Source organism: Hypomesus transpacificus, chromosome 13, assembly GCF_021917145.1.
Source record: "Hypomesus transpacificus isolate Combined female chromosome 13, fHypTra1, whole genome shotgun sequence".
Taxonomy (NCBI): Eukaryota; Metazoa; Chordata; class Actinopteri; order Osmeriformes; family Osmeridae; genus Hypomesus; species Hypomesus transpacificus.
The window spans coordinates 3,951,037-3,972,729 of record NC_061072.1 but is presented as its reverse complement, the minus strand read 5'-3'; the positions used below and the strand labels follow the sequence as shown (position 1 = coordinate 3,972,729).

General features: G+C 42.5%; 1 protein-coding gene across 1 annotated transcript; it reads right to left on the bottom strand.

Annotated features, from left to right (window-relative positions):
• Nucleotides 1-19,491: 19,491 nt before the first annotated feature.
• On the bottom strand, nt 19,492-21,276 carry foxi1 (forkhead box i1). Its single transcript, XM_047032414.1, has 2 exons — nt 20,593-21,276; nt 19,492-20,426 (listed from the first exon to the last, which is right to left on the bottom strand). Exons 1-2 carry the CDS (start codon nt 21,185-21,187, stop codon nt 19,870-19,872), a joined length of 1,152 nt encoding a protein of 383 aa, XP_046888370.1. The 5' UTR covers nt 21,188-21,276; the 3' UTR covers nt 19,492-19,869.
• Nucleotides 21,277-21,693: the final 417 nt, after the last annotated feature.

The following is a 21,693-nucleotide window of genomic DNA, read 5'->3' as shown; positions in this document are numbered from 1 at the left end:
CTAAAACCTGAACTAGGACCAGGACCAGCATTCTTGCAAAAACGTGGACTGGAATTATGGGTAAAAGAGTTGTCCCTGGAGGCAGACTTGGTAAACCTACAGGTGTAGAGGCAGACTAACCCTAACCCTACAGGTGTAGAGGCAGACTAACCCTAACCCTACAGGTGTAGAGGCAGACTAACCCTAACCCTACAGGTGTAGAGGCAGACTAACCCTAACCCTACAGGTGTAGAGGCAGACTAACCCTAACCCTACAGGTGTAGAGGCAGACTAACCCTAACCCTACAGGTGTAGAGGCAGACTAACCCTAACCCTACAGGTGTAGAGGCAGACTAACCCTAACCCTACAGGTGTAGAGGCAGACTAACTTTTACCCTCCTCACTAACTCTCACAAAAACACAAAGTACCACAATTCCTATTGGATATAGATGTCACATTCACATCTAGTGAAGTCATAGTGTGACTTCATTGGTATGACACTGTTGAGACTGTTTATAACTGGGGGGCAATTTGAACCTGGGGTGTGTCTTTAGATTCTACATCTTTATTGCCATACAGACTGTTCTTTCCACCCTTAGAATCGATTGGATAAGGTATGTATGCGGGCGTGTGAGAGAAAGACAGAGAGAGAATTTCTTAAGTGTTATGTTGAGCGGTGTCGCCAAGCACATACCAATAGCGATGGGTTTATAAGACAATGTGGTTGCATCCCAATTTGATGAAGCCAGCTCCCGATGCACCACAGGGTGATATCAGGGAATCTGTCGACTCCTGGACACTCCTCTTCTCTCATCCTCTGTCTGACCATGTGACGTGGAGAAAATGTGGGCCAGGGGCCCTTACTTATCTCTGTCATTAATCTTAATTTGTCAGAAAGGGGGCGGAGGGAGGGTGTGAGTGAAGGGAGGTGGAGGAGGGGGAGAAGGAGGAGGTAACAGCACCCCTGCCGCCCCATTATGGTGTCATTCCTCTGTTAGCGACTGATAAGATCTCCCCCAGAACCACCTGCAGCTATTTCCCCACTTTAGCCTGCTCCCGTCACCCCACCACCACCCCCTTCCCCATCACCACCACCCAACCTCCCCATCCCCCTCAGAGCTGCAGCCCAGGACAGAAAGTGGGCAGGGGGAGGATGTCTAGCCCCACACCCTGGGACCCTGACCCATGGCCTGACACCTCTGGTGGACTGAAGAGCCAGGGCCTGGTCGGGGACATTAGCCTCTGTCTCAGTTCAGGTGAGACATCTCCGCTGAACAAGTCACTGGTTGAGGATCTCTCTGCTGGGCCCCAGAAGGAGAAATGTCTCGGGGCTTGTTCTGACAAACTCAGAACTCTGCACAACAGGAGAACCGAACTTCGAAACACACACCCCTTTTAAAGACAAATTTTTTAGATTTTCTTTGAAAGATGTCTTAATATTTAAATGTGCACCATAGCCTTTTAAAAATGTGTTGTATTTTACACGTTTTTTATGCACTGTGACTGAATGTACTGCTTTAAAAAAAAATACCCCAATGTTTTTATCCATTTATCACTACGTTACTGTGTCATAATACAATGCTTGCGTGTAAAAAGGGCTATACAAACAAAATGTTGATTTGATTTGACACAATGCACCTTTTAAACAAAGTAATTTAGAAAGACAAGTACCATCGTTTTTTTTTTTATGACTTCAACGCTGAAGTATCAATAAAAACTTTTGAAAGTTAAAATCTCTGTTGAGAAATCATCCCTTGTGATGCTGGAGGTGGAGGTTGAGCGATGAAGATGCTGAGTGTGACAGGCGGATAGGGAGAGGTGAGCGAGGGAGGGCTGGAGGGAAGGTGGGAAGGACAGCATCACTTTCTCTGCTGCATGCTTCTCGACAGGCAGCTTGATTAATGAGGGCTTGATTGACAGGTGTGACAGATACTGTTGGGTGAGTTGAGCAGGAAAAGATAGTTAACCTGCCGACATGTCACTTGGTTGGGTTACACTGGACCTCTTTCAGCCTGACAGAGATAAAGAGGGGGATGTTTACCCATCGTTAGAAGAAGGTAAATAAACAATACAACAATCAGTTACAAATGGTTTTTATGTTACTGTACATGTCTATTGCCTGCGACACAACAAATAAATTACAATCTCAATTACAATTCACAATCGCTTTGGCTCAATTGTCAAACTCTAATAATTTTCTAAGCCATCATCAAATATCTGAACAATGAGTTTCTTGCTCTCCTCTGATTTTTGTTTCTTATTGATTTAAGCAAATGGCACATGTTTTGGTGTGCACAAAAGAGTAAGTACAATCGTCTACGATTGACACATAATTAATCCACATCAAAACTGATGAGTTGATTCTCAGTGAAATTGTCCCAGGTTTTCAACTTTAAAGCATTCTTTCATCATGTGAACCATCACATGCATATTATTCCATTCAAGAATCAAAATCTGTCAGACATACATGTAATGTACATAAATATCGATGACATGGTATGTCATGGAGTCTGGTTTTGTAATGTAAGGAGGTCAATTTATAGTCTTTTACAGAACTACAGTCGTTTTTTTGCATGGATATCCTTTTGTGGCAAAGTTTCTGTTTGTTATATGTGACTTTATATGTAAGAAATATGTAAAAGTGCAGACTAAAACTAAATTGTCTGTTTACGTGTAACAAAAATATATTTAATGTTATATTTTTCTGTGTACTACAGTATAACCAAAACCTTTCCTGGTAAATGTTCTGTTGAAAATGACATCCAAAAAGCTCAATGTCATTCACAACAGCATTCAGATAAAACAGACAGTCTTGTATAGGACAGTAGGCAGTCTATGTAATCAAAACAGTTGAACAAAACTGACGTTTGTATATGAGAAAAATGTCTAGGGTTGATCACCATGGTGAATTATTTGCACACAATGACAAAAAAAACGTGTAACTTCAGTCGAATTGACAAATTTACTGACACAGTACCGGTAACTAGGGTCTGAAGACTGAATGATTGAATGACTGAATGAAATGCATTTAATTAATTTTATTGCATGTTGCAGACAGGCAGTAGAGATGTGATTTCCCCAAAAATAGTTTTAGACATTTGTACTTATAGTTTAGAATCAGAATCAGAAAGGGTTTTAATCGCCATGAAAGTTTGCACAGGCAGGAAGGTGCATACATTCAACATATAGGAGTAAATCTTAAATAAATTAACAAGTGTAATATACTATACTATACTATACTATACTATACTATACTATACTATACTATACTATACTATACTATACTATACTATACTATACTATACTATACTATACTATACTATACTATACAAGGTGCAGAGTCTAATGAACTAATACTAACTAATACTATGGGGATAGGTATGTGAAATAGACTAAATATTAAGTATAAAATAGCTATAATGTACACTAAAAATACAACAAACAAAAAAACTAATAGGGTACTAATAGGGTACTTAGTACAAAAATAGGGTACTTAGTGTGAAAATAGGGTACTTAGTGCAAAAGGGTTAGGGTTAGAGAAGACTGTTTCACAAAATGTAGATAAACTTTAAAGGATTTCCAGGACATCACAACAGTGATTGGTTGTGATCATGCATGTTCATTTATCTCAAATCTAAATTCAGTTACCGTAATTGTTTTGTTGAAGACTTTCAGAGATAAAAGCATACATGTGACATAATGTACACAAGGTGGCAGTATTACAATAGTGTTGTTACTGAAGCATTAACATATGACATATGACATATTTTGCATGAGATATTGTTAATTTATTGATAATAAAGTGCGACTCAATCATGTAGTAAAACAAATACAGAATGTTATTTAGTTTACTAAATTGAATCTTTAGCAATGGTAGGCTACTTTTCTCCTTTTTTTAACTGTATCTCCTACTTTTTACTCTGATAGCTTTATATTTGAGGGAATTTCCTCTCAGGGGAAAGTCCTGCTCTCCAAGATGAAAGCTGAGGGAGGGAGGGAGTGGTCTGGGGCTGTCACTGGAGCAGGACACGGCTCTGAAGATCACAGACACCCCTGTGTAACCGAGACGGTGATTCACACACACCGGGCCCTTCTCCATCCATATGGCCGTAAAACGACAGATCCCACTGGTCTGCTTCAACAGACAGCTCGTATAAATTCAAGTCCACGGAATCCCTCACCTTTTCTCAATCTTAGAGTCTGTATTGAAATATACATCCACAAATCATGCAAAAAAATGACAAAACACCTATAATCTGATGTCTGTAGGAAATGGTCTAGTCTCCAATGCAGCAGCACAGGACAGTAAGTGGATTCAGGTGGTAAAACCTCTCGTCCCATAAAAGCTCTCAGCGCCGCATGTCATCGGCTCCTGTCAGAGCTCTGGCAGGTCCTGACGGCATCGAGTGTCTTTTACAGGAGCCAGATGAGAGAAGGTGCCGGAATAAAGTGCATTGAGGGCCCTCCTATCGAGCTTTATGAAAGGATTAAAGGATTTGCCGTCGACTGTCACAAAGCCGTCAATCAGCGTCCTGTCTGTCAAGGGGGGCGGGGGGGCAATTTACAACCTCAAACTAGAGGACCTGGGGGCTGATGTCACAGGAGAGGATATATAACTTCATCTGGCGGGTCCCCTCAGCTTCCCAAACACCAACACCTTGAGCTTTCACAATAAAGACCAGTCTGGGACCGTGACACGTGACACTACAAATTACTACCGCTTCTCAATACCTCTGGAGATGTTCTCTCAGGAATGCTAGTGCAATCCTATACGTCCACACATCACCTCTACATCGCTTACCCCTTTCTAATCCACAGGCTATGATGGTAGAGTGGAGTTTTACTACATAAAGGGCTGTTGTCTAAGCTTCCATTGGCCTCAGCCTAACTAAAAGTTTATATCAGCTTTCTTACGTCAGTATTAAGTACGGCGAACAATGCTGCCTTTCCAGGGCTTTGTGTCTTTGACAAGAGACTTGGCGTCTCTCTAGGGGCTTCAAGGCGTGTGGGTGTTAGGTGGCTGACTGCACTGATGAGGAACAATTTGTCAGATAGCTTAGCAGTTGACCTCATAGCCATTGGCTTCGTTCACAGCAGACAGAGACAAATCTTCCTGCCACGATGGAGGTAAAGAGAGGGAAGTCCCCAGTGTCTCAACATGTGTGTAGGGGACCGAGAAGACATGCCAGCACAATAAAGGAGGCTCTGAAGACGGAATGAACGGATGAGAGAGAAAGACAGACAGAGAGAGAGAGACCTCCCAAACCTGTCTTCACCTCTCAGTGTCAATTCATCACCTTCTGATTGGGTGGTTGTCAGCACGGGGAGGAAGGCTGCTGGAGAGGCCGGGTATGGAGGAGGGAGGGGGGAGGAGGGGGGAGGGAGAGAGAAGGGGGAGGGGGGGGACAGATCACCTCTCCAGATCCGCTGGAGAGGCCTCGGCTCGGTGCACTTAGCACCGTGCTCCAGAGTCAACGTGCGGGGCAGGGGTGGGGTGGGGTGGGGTGGGAGCTGGGTGATCCCTGGGGCGGCACTCAACCCCCCTCCCCTTCCCCCCACATCTATTGTCATCTGCCTGTCTCTCAGCCTCTCTCTCTACAGCAGCCATCCGCCTGGAGGAAACCCACTTCCTCTGCATTCTTCCTCCCTCCATTACCCCCAGGGACAGCCGGTGGGGAGGGGGTGTGTGTGAGTGGGGGGGGGGGGGGGGGGCTCCCAGGCAGGCTGGGGCACAGAGGCCTGTATCAATGTCACGGGTAGAGGGGTGGGGTGGGGGGATTCTGGACCTACTGCATATCAACCAAGGAAGGCGCGGTTTGGGGGGGGGGGGGTAGACAGGGGTTTCGTCCAGCTACCCCTGAAAGGACTCACGGCTGTGATAAAACAGCGATGGGTACCAGCACACCTCACTGAGCGAAATGGCAAATATGTCATGGCCGTGAGACGGGGGCTGTGGCAGGGTGTCTGATAGAGTGCACCCATGTCAGAGTGATGTATGGGTGCAGTAACACAACCTCTAGGGGGGTTATGGGGGGGGGCTGCCCGGTCACACAGCCTCAACACATCTCAAGGCCCAGGTATAGGGGCCATCCATAAACATTTGAAACGTGTCACTCATTTCTCCCTCTGTGATTAATCATATTCCTGACTTCACTAACTACAGAACTTCTATAACTTTTCTCAGGCAGTTTAACTACTTGATGGCAACAACAAACCTGTTGTTGTTGAATGAATGTGTCTAAGTCTTTCTGCAGCATTTTCTAAGCTGATATGAATACTAGATATATTGTACCTCAATGATAATCAGAGTATGCATTGAGAAAGTACGCGACTTTAAAAAGAACAAAGGAACATATTAACATTTGTTTGGACTTGTGTAAAAGAGCTGTTGGACCTGACTTCTGACTAATATCTTACCTGTTTCCAGGCATTATGGAAAGTTCACATTAGCTCCAGTCATAGCCATGTAGAAAAAGAGTCATGTCATCTCTGTTCGCTCCGATGGACCAGTCACAGCAATGGCGGATCGTGGAGAGATTGAATAGTTCCTGAAACATAGCAGGAAATAGCTGAGGAAAGTTGCAGAAGAATAGCCCATGGGTTAGCAACAAGGCCTATGACCCCCAATTGACACTAACTTATGTATAAAAGCTTGGCACGTTGAACGTTGAACGTTACACACATGCTCCTCTGGCACACAGCCTCACTGCACTCTTTTACTTTATACTTTTCATTTTTTGTTAGTATTTTGTTGTAAACGTTTTGAAATGTCTTACTTTTATGTTTGATGACTGCACACCCTTTGGAAAAGATTCTTATTTGTTTATTGTATGCATCTGCCCACCAAAGTAAATTCCTCGTTGTGTTAACTACTCTGCGATTAATCAATCATATTGTAAAATATCAGCACATCTAAATCAAATTAACATGTGCATTAAACCATATCAGTTGATTATCCCCCACAAATTTAATATAATTATTTCTCAACTGTTTGGCTCTGGTTCCAATTAGCTAGTCAAGTGTAGGCTTGCATGTAGCATTCATTCAGATTTTTTAACAAAACCATAATTAGGTTTAGCCCTATAGCCCACTACAGGGATTTGATTTATTTGATAGACATCATCAAATGAGAACTTACTTGCTGGACAAAATTTCAGTTGGCAATTCAAAAATAAATCAATCTTATTTTCGCATTGCTATTACAGTTCAGATGTGGCCAGATGAGCAGCTAAATGTGAAAAGCTAGATGAGCAGCTGGCACAATAGTTTGAATCAAGGGGTTTCTTTAAAGGGGTTCTTTCAAGTGTGTACAACGGCACCTAGGAATGCTTGGCCTGACCTGATGTTAGTTTCCTCCAGGATCACAATAACTCTTATTGAGAGACTTGCTGCTCTTGTTGGTTAGTTGTAACGGTTTTAAATTCTTGTACTCACTGTGAACAATTTTACTGTTGATTATTTTTTCTACAGGTACACTCTGCACTGGAGCCCCCCCAACAGTTTCATTAGCCCCCCCCCCCCCATTTCTTTTTTCTTTAATATTTTTTATCTAAATTTGTTAGTTTCACTTCCTAAAACTCACTAGAGGACACTGTTTAAAAGGATATTTTCAAAGATTTCTTCTGTGGGAACACACCCCCAGACCCCCCTTGTTTTGCTGGGTCACAGGGAAAATAATAGGTTTTATCTAGGGGCTTAGCCTCCCCACAAGTGGGAACCTAGATTTGCCCCTGCTCTTATGGTTCTTCCCTTTGGCACTTGTTTGGTTTTTCACAATGTATGCTTCATGTTTTGGCTGCTCGCAATGTTTGGGGCGATCTCGTTGTTATGATCAGTGACCTATGCTCTTTTGTAAAGCTCTCTCTTGGAGGTCGCTTTGGATAAAAGCGTCTGCTAGATGCATTAATGTAAATGTGTTTTCACTCTGGATTAAATGATAATTAGCTAACCAATAACAAGGCAATATTAAGTGGATACTTTATTTTAAGTATGAATCTGTGAATTTCGTTAACTCACAGAATTAACAAGTTTACTGATGCAAAACCTCTACCGGCGTTATGCACACACAAACTCCAATTAAGTTGATACTGGATCAACAAACCAACATATTAATCACCAGCTGCATCACAGACACGTACAATGTACAATTGTACAAAGTTGATATGTGACAGATGCACTGCTCAGGACCAAAGGATGTGCAGTGAAGCGGTTGAAGTTGTTTAGACGTAACAAAGAAACAAAAGTATATTTGAGCCATGAAAGTCACAGCTTTTGAACAGGTAAGGCAGCCCATCGCCCATCATGGGGTCCCTGAGGGCTGTAGTGGTGGGAACTTACTGACTAGGATCTTTGAATCTCATTCAGTGAAATGAACTCATCTTTTTTCAGGTCATTCATTTCACTCATTTGAAACTGAATGAAACCCTAACCCATTGTCTTGATGCAAAAACATCAACACATGCATGTTTTTTGGTGAAAGAATTTTCCAATAATTATTTTAGTGTAATGTTTTGTTGGTTTTAAATTTAGTGTACAGAATGCAAGACTTTAGAGTCAGAGAGAAAACTTTGAATCAGAATCAGAAAGGGATTTATTCGCCATGAAAGTTTGCACAGACAAGGAATTTGCTTTGGCAGGAAGGTGCATACAATAAACATATAGGAATCTTAAATTTAAATATGTGGTCTAACTATACTAAGGATACAAACTAAAAGTGGAATAAAATACAAATAAAATATTCAATAAAATAAAATAAAAATTGCCATAAAATAAAATATAAGTTGCCAATCTACAATATAAAATAAGAGTGCACCTAGATACCGCGGCTGCCATCATCGGCGCCATCGTATTCACGTGGCGTTGTCCTTTAAGGTCAGTCAATCTGCTGGAACACAATGGATTAAAGTTTTCTGAGGTTTGTCTAACAAAGCCATGCTCTGGGCAGGATGTGTCTTTGGGGATGCTCACAGAGGGTTTCGCCAGAAGTTCTTCTGGGAAATAATTTGTGAACTTACCTAAGAGGACCAATGAAAAACACTAAGTCTTGAAAGAATTTCTACCCTAAGGATCTGTCCTTCCCCTGTCTTTAACCCCCCCGTCAATCAGGTTTTCCCAGGTGACTGACAGCATACAAAGCCTTTCCAACTGGTTTATTTCTAATTATTCTTTGTCAACGGTAATATGCTCTATGGTTTTATGAACACAAATATCACAAAATAATTTGAAATCTAGAAATGTTGTGGGAAAATACCATCTCACCTATTCCTGAGTTGTGTGATTGCTCCATCTGTGACCACCAGAGGTCCTCCTTCTCCTCTCCGCTCACAAGAAACTAAAAACTAAAAACCCGATTCACCATTCCAAAACCGTATCAAGAGAAGGGATTCCGAAACACTATAAAATCTGAGATGTATGGGAACCCTCTTGGTGAAAATATTGTCTGTGATTTTCCCCAACACGGTTTTCACAGTGTCCGATTGACACGCCTCGATGCTGAGATCTAACTGTGAGATTCAGGTGAGGGGGATTTATAATGAGACTAACAGAAACTATAAAATATAGGGATGTAACTGTACAGACTTGTCAAAGAGGTAAAATATGTCCTGGGCCATGCCTACTGTGGCGCTTGGTGAACTGTTCTCCCATGCCCCCCTCCCCCACCCCTTGGCACTTTGCCCAAACCTGTTTGTATGGCTGGCTGGCTGGCACTGTCTTTGGGCATAGCAAAATTGCTAATTTCATCCCATAAATCACTTTCCGGTTCATCGAGAGGTTAGTTATGGGAGTAAAGTGTTTCAGCAGGTGACTCCAAACATTATTCCTTGCACTTTTCAAATGCTTTTTAATCCTTTAGGTGTGACACAAACACTTAACAAAGGAATTCTTTGCCGCTGTGTCTTAAGCGCTGCCCACTGAGAGGAGAGTTCTCCCTGCCATGACATGTCAAAATAATGAGCTCAGTAGACGAGGGGCTGCAGAGCTTCAGAGAGGTCAGCCATCATACACTGCTCAGAGACCATGCCTACACACAGCTTGTTTTCAGACGTACACCCCAAAGACGTCATTCATTCGTTTGATTTATTAAAAAAATCAACGACACAATTGTTGTATCCACTCCTGGGTCGTTGATTCAAAACTGTTGAAGCTCCATTCAGAGTGGAGCTTCGAGAAGAGAACCAGTCAGCCAGCCAGCCAGCCAGCTCAAGAAGGTGACTGCTGCACCTGATCCGTCCCACATGTTGATCTCAGAGCCTGTTGACATGTCAACAACGCAAACCCAAACTGACCTGCAGGTGTCTCACCCCATCATTCACTGGGGAAACTCAGGACAACTGCAGAGCGGGAACATGTAAAGGCCCTTCTCTTTAAAGCCACTGTGGAATGTGGTCTTCGGAAAATAAGGACATGTACGTTCACCCAGAGAAAATGCATATTTCCTTATTATCTCACTTTTATTTGTCCTATTTTGAAAGGTGTAAGGCCTTGCCAAGTGTCTCCCATGTTAACCTTCAATTAGTTTGATTTGTTTCAGAGAACCTCTTATTCCTGTTTCCTGAGCATGGATTTGTGCTTCAGGCAGATAAGTTATACACACAGTTTTGCCTACCTTGCTTTGTTAGAAAATATCTGGTCATTCGATATCGTCTTCTACCCAGGCGTGTTAATAAAGGAGGGCATTGTTTATGAAGCCAGGTAGTTCTGTCTTACACAGCTCTCTAGATGCCCGGAGAGCTTCAAGACTCTGCCGTGAGCTTGGCTGCCAGTCAGAATCAACACGGTACACCTTATCACTCACCAGCTACATAAAGAACTCTGCACACCTCTCACCAGTCGCACCGCACCCATGGAACCTGCACACAGTATTACCATCAATGATGTTCTCAATCCAGGACATAGGTTTAACACGTCAGCTGAGGTTCAAATCTTGTAGCCTGTCCTGTGTTCTCAGGAACTTATTTCAAGCTGTGGTTAATAAGAAAGGCAGCCTGACTCAGACGAAGGCCCCCATTTCTAAAATGATAGCTTTATCTACCAGGGCGGCCCACGCTCCAATAACAGGTGGCCGTTTCATTAAATTTAAATGCCTGACGATTGCTCTCTTCATGAAAGGCCGGCCAGTAATATGGAACCAGGATGATTGCAGGTGGGGGGAGGCATGGCTAACTACAGTGGCTGGACGAGACCTCAGCCCAACGTAATAAGAAAATCCTGAGAGCCTGGGCCATTAACCTGTCAGGCTTCTTACCATTACAGACTATTAAAACAACACAACTCTCTGATTCATCCTCATTATATTTATTGGATGAAAGGACCTGACCTAATGGAAGTTGCCCTGACTGGACACCCACTCCCTCTATAACCATCCCCCCTTCCTGGTTAAACTGAAGTCACCCCCCTCCCCCCAAATCGTCCATGGTGTTTGTATTCCAAATCAATGCTGGTCTGGTGACAGTGGTGGCCGTGGTTTTGAATGATTTCCTGATGGATTGGCTGATTGACAGATTGAGGATGTCAAACCTGTTTTGAGTATACAGCATGTATGTGAGTGTGAGTGAGGTGTGAAGCGTTCCAGACAAGCCTCTGGTCTCTCGTGGGATGTTTGCCTCTAGCTGTACACAATGCAGCAGACTGTAGCGCTGCCTGCATTTCCTTTTATGTTTACGTGTACACACTGGGCAGTGTGCCTGCCTGTCTCTCTAAACACCACAGAAAACAAGCACTTGTCCCCCTGTTCTCATGCTCTGCGGTAACTATTGTCATAGAGGGCCTTGGTGAATTCCTGAAGAACCTTAAATATAATGTGTGCCATGCTATCACATGATGTGTTTTTAAGGGCACTCTCAAGGCCCACACATATTCTCTAGGTGGTTGTGTGTGAGGTGAGCCCACTCATTAGTGGTGGTCATTACTGGCCACTCATATTCTAATAGGCCTTAAGGAGGCGTCTGGAAGCCCACCCATTATGGAGATGAGGGCCAAAGGGGTTTGCCGGGCCAGACTTGCCCCATGACCCAGGCCTGCCGCCCCCTTCAAGGTGCCTGTCTTGGGGCTGCAGGGATGGGCTATGGACGTGTTCTGGCCCCATTAGCCTGCAGACGGACAGGTCCCTGGCTTGGATCCCCCCCAGTAGACAGGCAGACTGTCCTGATGGCTTCTGTTCCAGCCAGCCTATTGTTGTGATTTAACTGCCGGCCACTGTTCACCATTAGCATAAAGATAAGATACTGACACCTCCCTTTGAATTGTATTTGGAGTGCAGAGAGGGAAGGCTAATGAAAGAGATAATTACAGTTCATGGAGGGAGTGGCACTGACAGCTGCAGACAGCTATCTTGAGAGGAGTCAGAATCTTTCCAGCATCACGATTTAGTTTTCTTTCCTGTGGTTTTAAATTTGATCAACAATGTTTTCTAAATGAATTGTAACAATACATTTTCAGTAAACAAGTACAATACCCCAAATATTAACGGATAAGACAACTAGACAAGCTGTCAATAGAGTCATCTGGAGTGAGGCTTCCTGGGCTGCTCTGACGAGGGCCTGCAGAGCCAGTGCATGCTGGGAGAACCACAGGAGTTAGATCAACCACAGGGTTGTTCAGAGGAACTCCCCCGCCACAGGAGAGGCTGGTGGGTTAGAGGAGCTCATGGTTCCACGCTCTGCTTTAACCGTTTCCAATGTTCTCCTCTCTGCTTCATTGGCAAAGAAAACACTGGGATCATCCTAACATAGTTTTTTATATATTTATATATTGCCCATATATAAATAAATAATGATATTATCTCAAGAGACAGTCTAGATGATAATGAAGAGGTTAAGATGTATAATATTTCAAAATTGTTCTCCCTTATATTGGATTTTTTTTTTAAATGTTTTATTGGTGCTGAGGTCATGTCTCTCAGGTCTCTCTCCCCATGTTAATCAACACCATCATTTTACAGGGATTGACTCAGTACTCATCGCACCATGTCCTTTCCAGAGCCCGTGGAACTTGTTGTGCAAATGAGGCTTTTGACGGTCCCAGCCCTCTAGTACAAAACCAAACTTTTCCCTCAATGTACATAAAAATACCCCTTGTCCTTTGTCAAGTGGGGGCACGCTAACACACTTAAGATGTAATGCAGGCTTCTCTGTTCTACTGTCATCATCAGCCTCCACACACGCTTACATCCCCTGTCCATGTCACTGTAAAGGAATGCAGTCACATAATGCTATAGAGTACATCCCGCTCGATGGAGGTGAAGCGACACAAAAGGATGACTGATCCAAACATGGGGTGTTTGGATCAGAAACGGTTGAGGCGTTGGAAGGGTACGAGTCTTGTGTTTACAGTTGACACATTGAACTGTGTGTGCTGCACAGACTCCAACACTGCAGGCACTCACCAGACACTGGTTCGTTTGTGTTATCAGCAGTCTGGCAATATGCTAAACCACAAACAATAATATTATGGATTATAACGTGTGTCTCTGGCCTGGGAGCATTCAATAATTAAGGACAAAACACGATTACATTTGGTTTGATACATGAAACATGATTGGGATTCTGAGCATTCCTTGGTCTAATTAATCATGAGGAGTTTTAATGAAGATGACCAGATAATGGTGCAATTACTCTGATGAAGGGGGCCTATCACATTATCAAAGCCTTACATCTGCAAGAACAACCCTAAGACTGGAGCTCTTCTCTTCCCCCCTCGCATTTCAAATTGGGAGCAGCTGCCTTAGAAGTGAGCCTGGGCCTTGAAGTGCAGGCCTGGATTAGCCGAGAGCACAAAAGGAGCGTTTGGAGGAGGGCATGTCGGTCCCCTTTTGAAAGGATATCATTTAGAGCCTTCAGCAGTAGATTATCTGCAGTTTACACAAGCCCAACTTGTGGTGGGTGAAGAGGGGGGCTTGATCAAGCCAGGCTAGCTCCCTGTGAAGGGTATGTTCGATTGCTCAGTCTGTCTCTCCTGACTCGCTGTTGGTATGCATGCAACACAATAGGTGTGTGTGGGGGGGGGCATTAGAGTCCCTAGAGGGGAGAGGATTGTAATTCTCCAGGGCAGATCCACCACACCAGCATTTCGCAGACGTTCTGGTGGAGGTCCTTCTTAGCAATTCACAGGTGATCTCCCTCCCTTTGTTGATACGCACCTATGCCCTGCAACATATATCCAGGTCAATTCTACAAAGCCTCATCTTGCAACAATGTACTATTTCGTTTATAATTTTGACTTGATTAAATATGTATAAAATAGGATTAATTGCAGATAATTACACAAGGACCTACACAGCTAGGCAATTTTACTATATGTCATGTTCAACCTTTGACTACCTCAGCATGAATGAGAATAACTAATTGTCTTCCATAGGTTGCTATTTAAAGTTCCAAACGTTCCTCAACCTCTGTGACACTGAAAAACAGCCTGCCGCTTCCCCAGGGCAGTCACTTCCTCTGTTATCTGTCACCACTTCCTGTCTGTGAGCGAGGAGGTAACGACAGCACACAGGTGTTCCATCTGGTCACACACAGGGTGGTATCCCTCCAGGAACTATCAGTGTTACAACCTACAACTATACTGTTGTTGTCTGGATCCTCTATGGTTCAAAACCCACAGTCTGTTTCCCCACCGTGAGTGTGTGATCAGGATGATACACCCAGCTCAGTGCTGACAGCAGAGAGTGAACCATTATCTGGTCTGGAAGCTGAAGAGGAGTCATCGAAAATTTAGAGACATTGCCCATTACTTAGGTATTAGTTCAGTTGCACTGCACAAAGGAACTGAGTGCTTCCTGAATACTGTTGTTCTGCCTAGGGTCATGGAGTTGTAACCTTACATGAATGTTTCACTGCCAATTACTTATTTGGGGAACTACAGTAAAAAAAAACATGGGAATGACTAAGAAATAATATATTGAGATGAACATCTGTAAAAAATATAAAGTAATTTTCCTCACACCTTTTAAAGTAGGCCTGTTTGATGCAGGTCTTTCCAGATACCTGTTTATGACAATGTGTCAAAAAGTTACGTTTGTCAACACCCAGTCAAGACCAGGGTGCTCTATATAACCATGGCCACTGGTAGTGCCATGGTTATATACCCGTCAGACAGCCGAACAGGCATAGCCACTCCTTGTTGACGTCTCCCGCTGTGTTTCAAACTGCCACTACGTGTCATGACAAAATGAATGGCTAAAGAATAGTCTACCCCCAGTGCTGTTTTACAAGGAATTGTCCAAATGTATTCCAGCAACAGACTGTATGGAGATGAGTTACATTGTTGTGGGGATAGGTTTTCCAGACGGGTCGATGTGAGGACAAGCCGTGATGGTGGATTTACTGGGTGCCGTTCTAGTCCGTTAAGTCCACTCTTTCTCTGACTCTTTCAGCAGGTAGCTCGACTGGCAGGGCCAGCGTCATCTCAAGATACTCTCCTTACTATGCCTCTCCAACAGCAAGCAGTCCTCGCTGGCACCCAGTCTACACGTTACCTAAAACCTGAGCCCTGAAATGTGAAGGGTGCATTCCATGACACACACATACAATAGGCATGAAACAAACTGATAAACAACATTGCTATGTATTCTAAATACATAAAATACATTAAAACTTCTGCCATTTCCTCTGTTTCCTAAAGAGGAGCCAAAAAGTCAAAATGTGTGGTATTCAGCACACAGTATGGACAACATTAGGGCAACCCTACAGGGAGATATTACACGCTGTACAGTAGCACAGCTTTTTCATGCACTCCAGTAGTGATAGCCTGTCATCTGCTGAGATGGGACCTGTTCTGTATAAAATCATCCATATGGCCATTTGCCCATGTGGTGATCCCATGCCGTTATCGCCCCATAGATTACGCTTTTTATGGGCCCAGCATAGAGGATGATGAAACCAAACCAGGTCATGCCGATTGATAGACATTATCCTCAGCTATCATATGTACGCTTCATCTTTTTTTACAGTACTGTGTAAGTCTCCGCCCTGGTCTAGCCTGCCAGTGGCTACCCTCGAGCTGTCATCGTATTGTAATCTTAAATATCTAACTTCCTCAAGAGATTGAGCTGTAATATAAGATTTGCCCCCGTAATTCCCGCTGACTGGTACTAACAGATGTGAAATTTCAGGGGAGATCTAGACTGTAATCACCTCTGTATGGTCCCGCTATCATCTTCTGTTTGGTCAGACACGCAATGCCGTTCCGACAAGATCACTTTTCATTCCACCCTTCAGATTTGTCTATGAAGAGATAGTATATGGGGTTCAGAAAAACTTACTGTGATTTACTAGACACATTTTAAATAGCATTTTGCAGTCATATGGGCATACACTGACTTATTCGACTACCCCCCCAAATATAGGAACATACTGTATAATGTTTAATTATGAAAATAACTTTAAACCTTAAATCAATATAGCACAACTTTAAAGGACCCACATCTATTTTATATATGGAGTCAGTTCTGGTCTGTTTTTGGCCATTTTGATCATTATCAGTCGATGGGATCTTCTAATGGCAGTTGAAGTTTCACACCTTGTCGAGTGCAACATTATACGCCAGTGATTCATCACTCAATATCATGTCAGTCACTGCATCCCTCCCACCACCACCAATCTCCCCAGCCCCCAAGGTCCCATGCCGTAGGCCCAAGGTCCAGTAGACTAGCCATACCTCGGAGTTCAGGAGGCTATATGATCCGTAAGAACATTGTAAAGGAGCTAAGGCTGCACTATGGACTGAACCATCCATTACATTGCATGGTTAGATAGATAGATAGATAGATAGATAGATAGATAGATAGATAGATAGATAGATAGATAGATAATGGATGGATAGATAGATAGATGAACGGATGGACGGATTGATTGATGGATGGATGGACGGATGATGGATGGAGAGAGAGAGACGACTTGATTGGGCCCAAATGAGAAATGAAATACCTCAAATAAAATACAGCCTCAATGTATAAAGCACTGTTTGCAATTTTTTTGTTTTGTATTACGCACATTGTGTGAATGTACCACAAAAATATGATAATAATTATGATAAAAATATGATAATAAATTGTAAAAAGTAATCTGTTTGCCCCCTACTCTGTGGTTTGAATGTGATTTGTTCCTTTATTAAATCTGTTTGTTCTGACTGTCTGGAAGTGTATTTAAGGAAGCAACACTTCCCCAACACCAGTGACAATACTCCCCACTCCCCAGGGACAGATCAGGTGACCTGGGGGAGACTTGTTACTTTGTCTTCCATTTGGGGAAATGGGATTGGAATAATCTAGTTCCATATTCAGACAATGTGAGCCTCCGTGTCATTTTAGGGTGACCAGGTGAGCTTGAAACCCTTCATTATGATCTTATCCTTTGGCCTCTGTGAGGACTGGGCCCACCCTTTTGGAGGGGTTCTGTAGGTGAGCCCCGTTGCCTGAGGCCAGGTATCCAGGAGCAGCAGACAGCAGGGATGGGAGTGCAAGGCTGGCCTGACTGATGTTCATCCAGGGGCCAGGTAGATGTTCCCCAGAGGCAGAATACCTTGAAGCGATTCAACTCTGAGACATGAGATGGCTGAAATTAATCACTGTTAGGGAACATTTAGGACAATCACAAGGCATTATGTTAAAATGGTAATAAAGACAATTATTAAGCACTTCTTACATCAAATTATAATAATGCGTTTTGTATGTAAAACAATATAAAATAATGCTGATTACTCACAATTAAAGCATTGTTTTTTAATATGGATCAGCATATTAATTCACTTCCATTAAATAAATAAGCCTAAAAAATGTTATCATACACAGTGCTGGGATTAAGTATCAGAACATTATTTTAAGTGATAATAATAATTCTGATAGTTGAATGTGTCTTAGATTTTTCAATAACTGCCTCTAATAAACGTGTAAGTGGTGAGAGAATTTCAATAGAAAACTTGTTGCTGTGAGAACCTTATTCTGGAAGACAACAATTCTCTTTGTTAGATCAATGCCGGTGCTTCACAGATAATCTGAACAAAATGCGGACTGAATGAGATAATTTGTTCCCATATCTGAGGTCACAATATTTTCATTCGAGCGCAGGAGGGGATCCCTGCCATTGCCAGGGTCTATTGTGTCGCAGCCACGGGCACGAAAGTCTTGTCAATGTTGCTTTATTCCAGACAACAGAGTGCCAGAGTGCATTCAATTATGAACCAATTAAGAGGTGTTTCCTTTTATTTACTTGCTTTGATTCCATGTGTACAGCATAATGTTTCAAAATACGACATTAGAATGTTGTTAAATCGCTTGAGAATCTCTTTTGGGAGAGCTCTATTATCATTTTCATTAGCATCAGAGCAGGAAACAAATTTTCTCTTGTCTTGTCCCTAGGACAACCGTACACACAACAAAGGCACGTTACATGCTAGTTTGCACTCACATGAATCGTCCACCGGATGCTCTTCAAGAATGAAGCGAAACGAAATCGAATTAGGCTATCGGACACACTCACACGATATGAGAAAATAAAATTCCCACAGTTATTGGTCGGTGTTAAAACTTCAAATTCACGGAGGAAAATTGTAACAGTTGTACTCTATTCAAATGAGCTATGTAACCTCAACAGTAAAGCAAACCGTTTTCATTACCATTAAAAGGTTTAAAGTGTAGGGATGTGTAAAATATACATATAGATATAGGTATGGATATTTAAAAAAATTCCAATCACGTCTGTACTAGGGTGAAATAAAGCTGTGATGGCTGGCTGAATTCAGGTCAATTCAATTTGACAAACGGAAAATGTCAAATCTCACATAGGCTACTGTTTATATGCAGGTGTGGAAATTCAGTTTACTCAATGGCCTGATTTAAGAAACCAACGCAAAAGCTAATGATAGGCCTATGTTTATTCAGATCAATTACATTTAGAAAATTGTTTTCTGGGTGTTAAATAGGACCAACTCAAAATCTGAGAGAAAACGTCTGAAAAAGATGGTGGGGGGAGAAGGGTGAAAGCGCGTTCTGGGATTATTTTTTTAAACTTTAAGATTGTAAAATCTTAAATTAATAATTTAACTTTAAGATGTTATTGTTTTCAATGGCACGAATATGTTAACCTATATATCATATTGTATGGAACAAGGAAGTGCATTAAAGCCTTTTAAACACTAACAATGAAATCAAATTAACGAAAGCAATAAGGTTGGTGAGGTGCGTTTTTGTGGAAAACCTTTAAACTAAACGAAAATCAATAGGCCTACATTGACATGTTTTGTCATCATTAGACAGTAGGCCTTAATTGGTTTGATAAGAAAAGATGTTTGACAAGAAAATGTTTCTTGATATAAAAGCAGAAATACCTAATTAACACAATAGTAACCACATCATACCTCATCTTATATAAAATTAAATAAAATGTGCCTACAAAATCAAAATAACTAGTTTTCATGCTAATTTTGAAAGTAACCTAATTGGACGTGATGTGGAAGTGAATTACAGAGCATGTTTGCTGTTCGTCTAAACATGACACAAGTATAAATGGCTTCAGATACATTTATTCAAATAATGACAATGGGTTTAAATAAAATACACACATAATAGGTCTACATGCAGTGACCTAAAACGTTTTACACGTTCAAATACATTCCTGTACAAAATGTTGTCTCCTGTTAAATGTCAGTCTCGTCAGAGGCAAAGTTTAACCATGCAGCTACATAGACCTAATGGGCAAAAATACATTTGTGCACAAATGAGCTGTTCAGTAGCCCGTTCATTAGTGCATACATTTAGCTGAACGTTATTCTATTTGGCCTATACAGTAAAGATATTAACTTTGGCAAGTGAAGTACGGCTATACAGCTTGCATTGTTGTTCCATGAGTTTACACAATATGTTAACAGATTAAACCAACATCAGAAACCTACGGCTACACTTCTGTTCCTTCTCGGCTGTATATCAAATTATTAACACTGAAATGATTTGAAATAGGGTTGCCCAAGCCTGCACTGTTGTGTACAGGTGCGTAGTAGTTCATTCTGTTCGAGGTGAGGTGCGTGCTATCAGAGTTCAATGAAGTGTTTTGAGTGGGTGAGTACGAGCCAAGTCCAGACATGTTCTCTCTTTGTGACAAATCTCCAAGATGTACAGAACCGAAATCTCTCCCTCTGATGCCGTTGTTGCTCCCAACCAGCATAGAGTTCATGTTAGATACGAAGTTGTTGTAACAGGGGCTGTGTTCAACCGATGGAGGTGGAGAAGATTTGGAATCGGTGGAAGCGGGAGAATTCTGCAAACTTGTCGGGGATGAGCTAAGGATGCTGGCGGTGTCGGAGAGTTTCAGCGCGGTGTCTTCACTCTTCACCGCTGCTGGCAGCGTCCCTGTGTCTCCGTTCATGTCAGCTCGCCTCTTTCTTTTCCTCCTGAAGTTACCGTTGTCAAACATTTTCTCACAGTTTGGGTCCAATGTCCAGTAGTTCCCCTTACCTATAAACAATTAGCACATACATATTCGTCAATATATATATTTTTTTGTCAGCCAGGGTTTAGACAGTTATAATTAATCTGATAAATATGTCCAAAATCAGTGCTTAAACTTCTTTAATAATCTAGAACGCCAAAATATAGTTCCAATGATTTGAAGAGAACTTACCGGGATCATCCTCGTCCCTCGCCACTTTCTTGAAGCAGTCATTCAGTGACAAATTGTGGCGGATCGAGTTTTGCCAACCAGCTTTGCTTTTCTTGTAAAAAGGAAAGTTTTCAGCCACATACTGATAGATTTGGCTCAGTGTCAATTTCTTATCTTGGGCATTCTGAATTGCCATCGCTATCAGAGCAGAGTAGGAGTATGGAGGTCTGACCATCTTGAACAGTTCTTGCTGGCTGGAAATAGAAAGCCATCCGAGGTCAGCACTACCAAAACCCGTGGGCGGCGGCAGGAATTGCCTTTGGTTCGCTCCGTATCCAGACTGTATGTAGGACGTCCCATTCGTTCCCGTGAGGTAAGGAGACGAGTTAATACCGGGGCCGTTCAGCCACAGGTAAGGGTTTGTGGTCGGGGAGGTGTACTCCCCGAGACCGTAGCTGGGAGCATGCGCCGGAGGCCTTTGCGGGTGGTGATGTAAATTCTGCTGGTACATACCAAAGTTGTCACAGTACACTGCCATGTCCAGAATCTCTTGAGCGCTATGGTGCTGTATAGGGCTGGCTTGAGGGTTGGATGGCTGATGTCCAAAAGCGTTCATAATCCGTTCTAATCAGTGACCAATAAACCGCGCTCGAACATGAAGAACTACGATTCCCAGTGTCTGTCTCCGTCAGTGTCTGCCTGAGGACTGAGCTCACACCCGGGGAGGAGTAGCCTATTTATGTGATTCACCCATAGCCAAACAGGTATAGCCCTGAGTGAAATTTTGGGTGACACCCCCTTCACTGTCACGCTTCTCTATCGAATCGTCTTGACCAAATCTCCGGGGCAATGGGTACCGATACTGCCTAGATAGGCTAAGGCAGAGGTATAATTATTAAACATTAGATTAGGTATTTTCGTCTAAACCACGTACATTTAGGCATTATCCTCTGTTGTGCACTGATTTTAGATCTTTAAGCAAACGTTAAAATTTACTTTTTGAATTTGCATCCAAAAGTAGGCTACATTGGGCTATTTTAGTAGACTATCGAGTTATTTTATTTTGACAATATTTATACATTCATAGGCATTTTGGAAGTTCTTTAATTTAGATTTATGGAA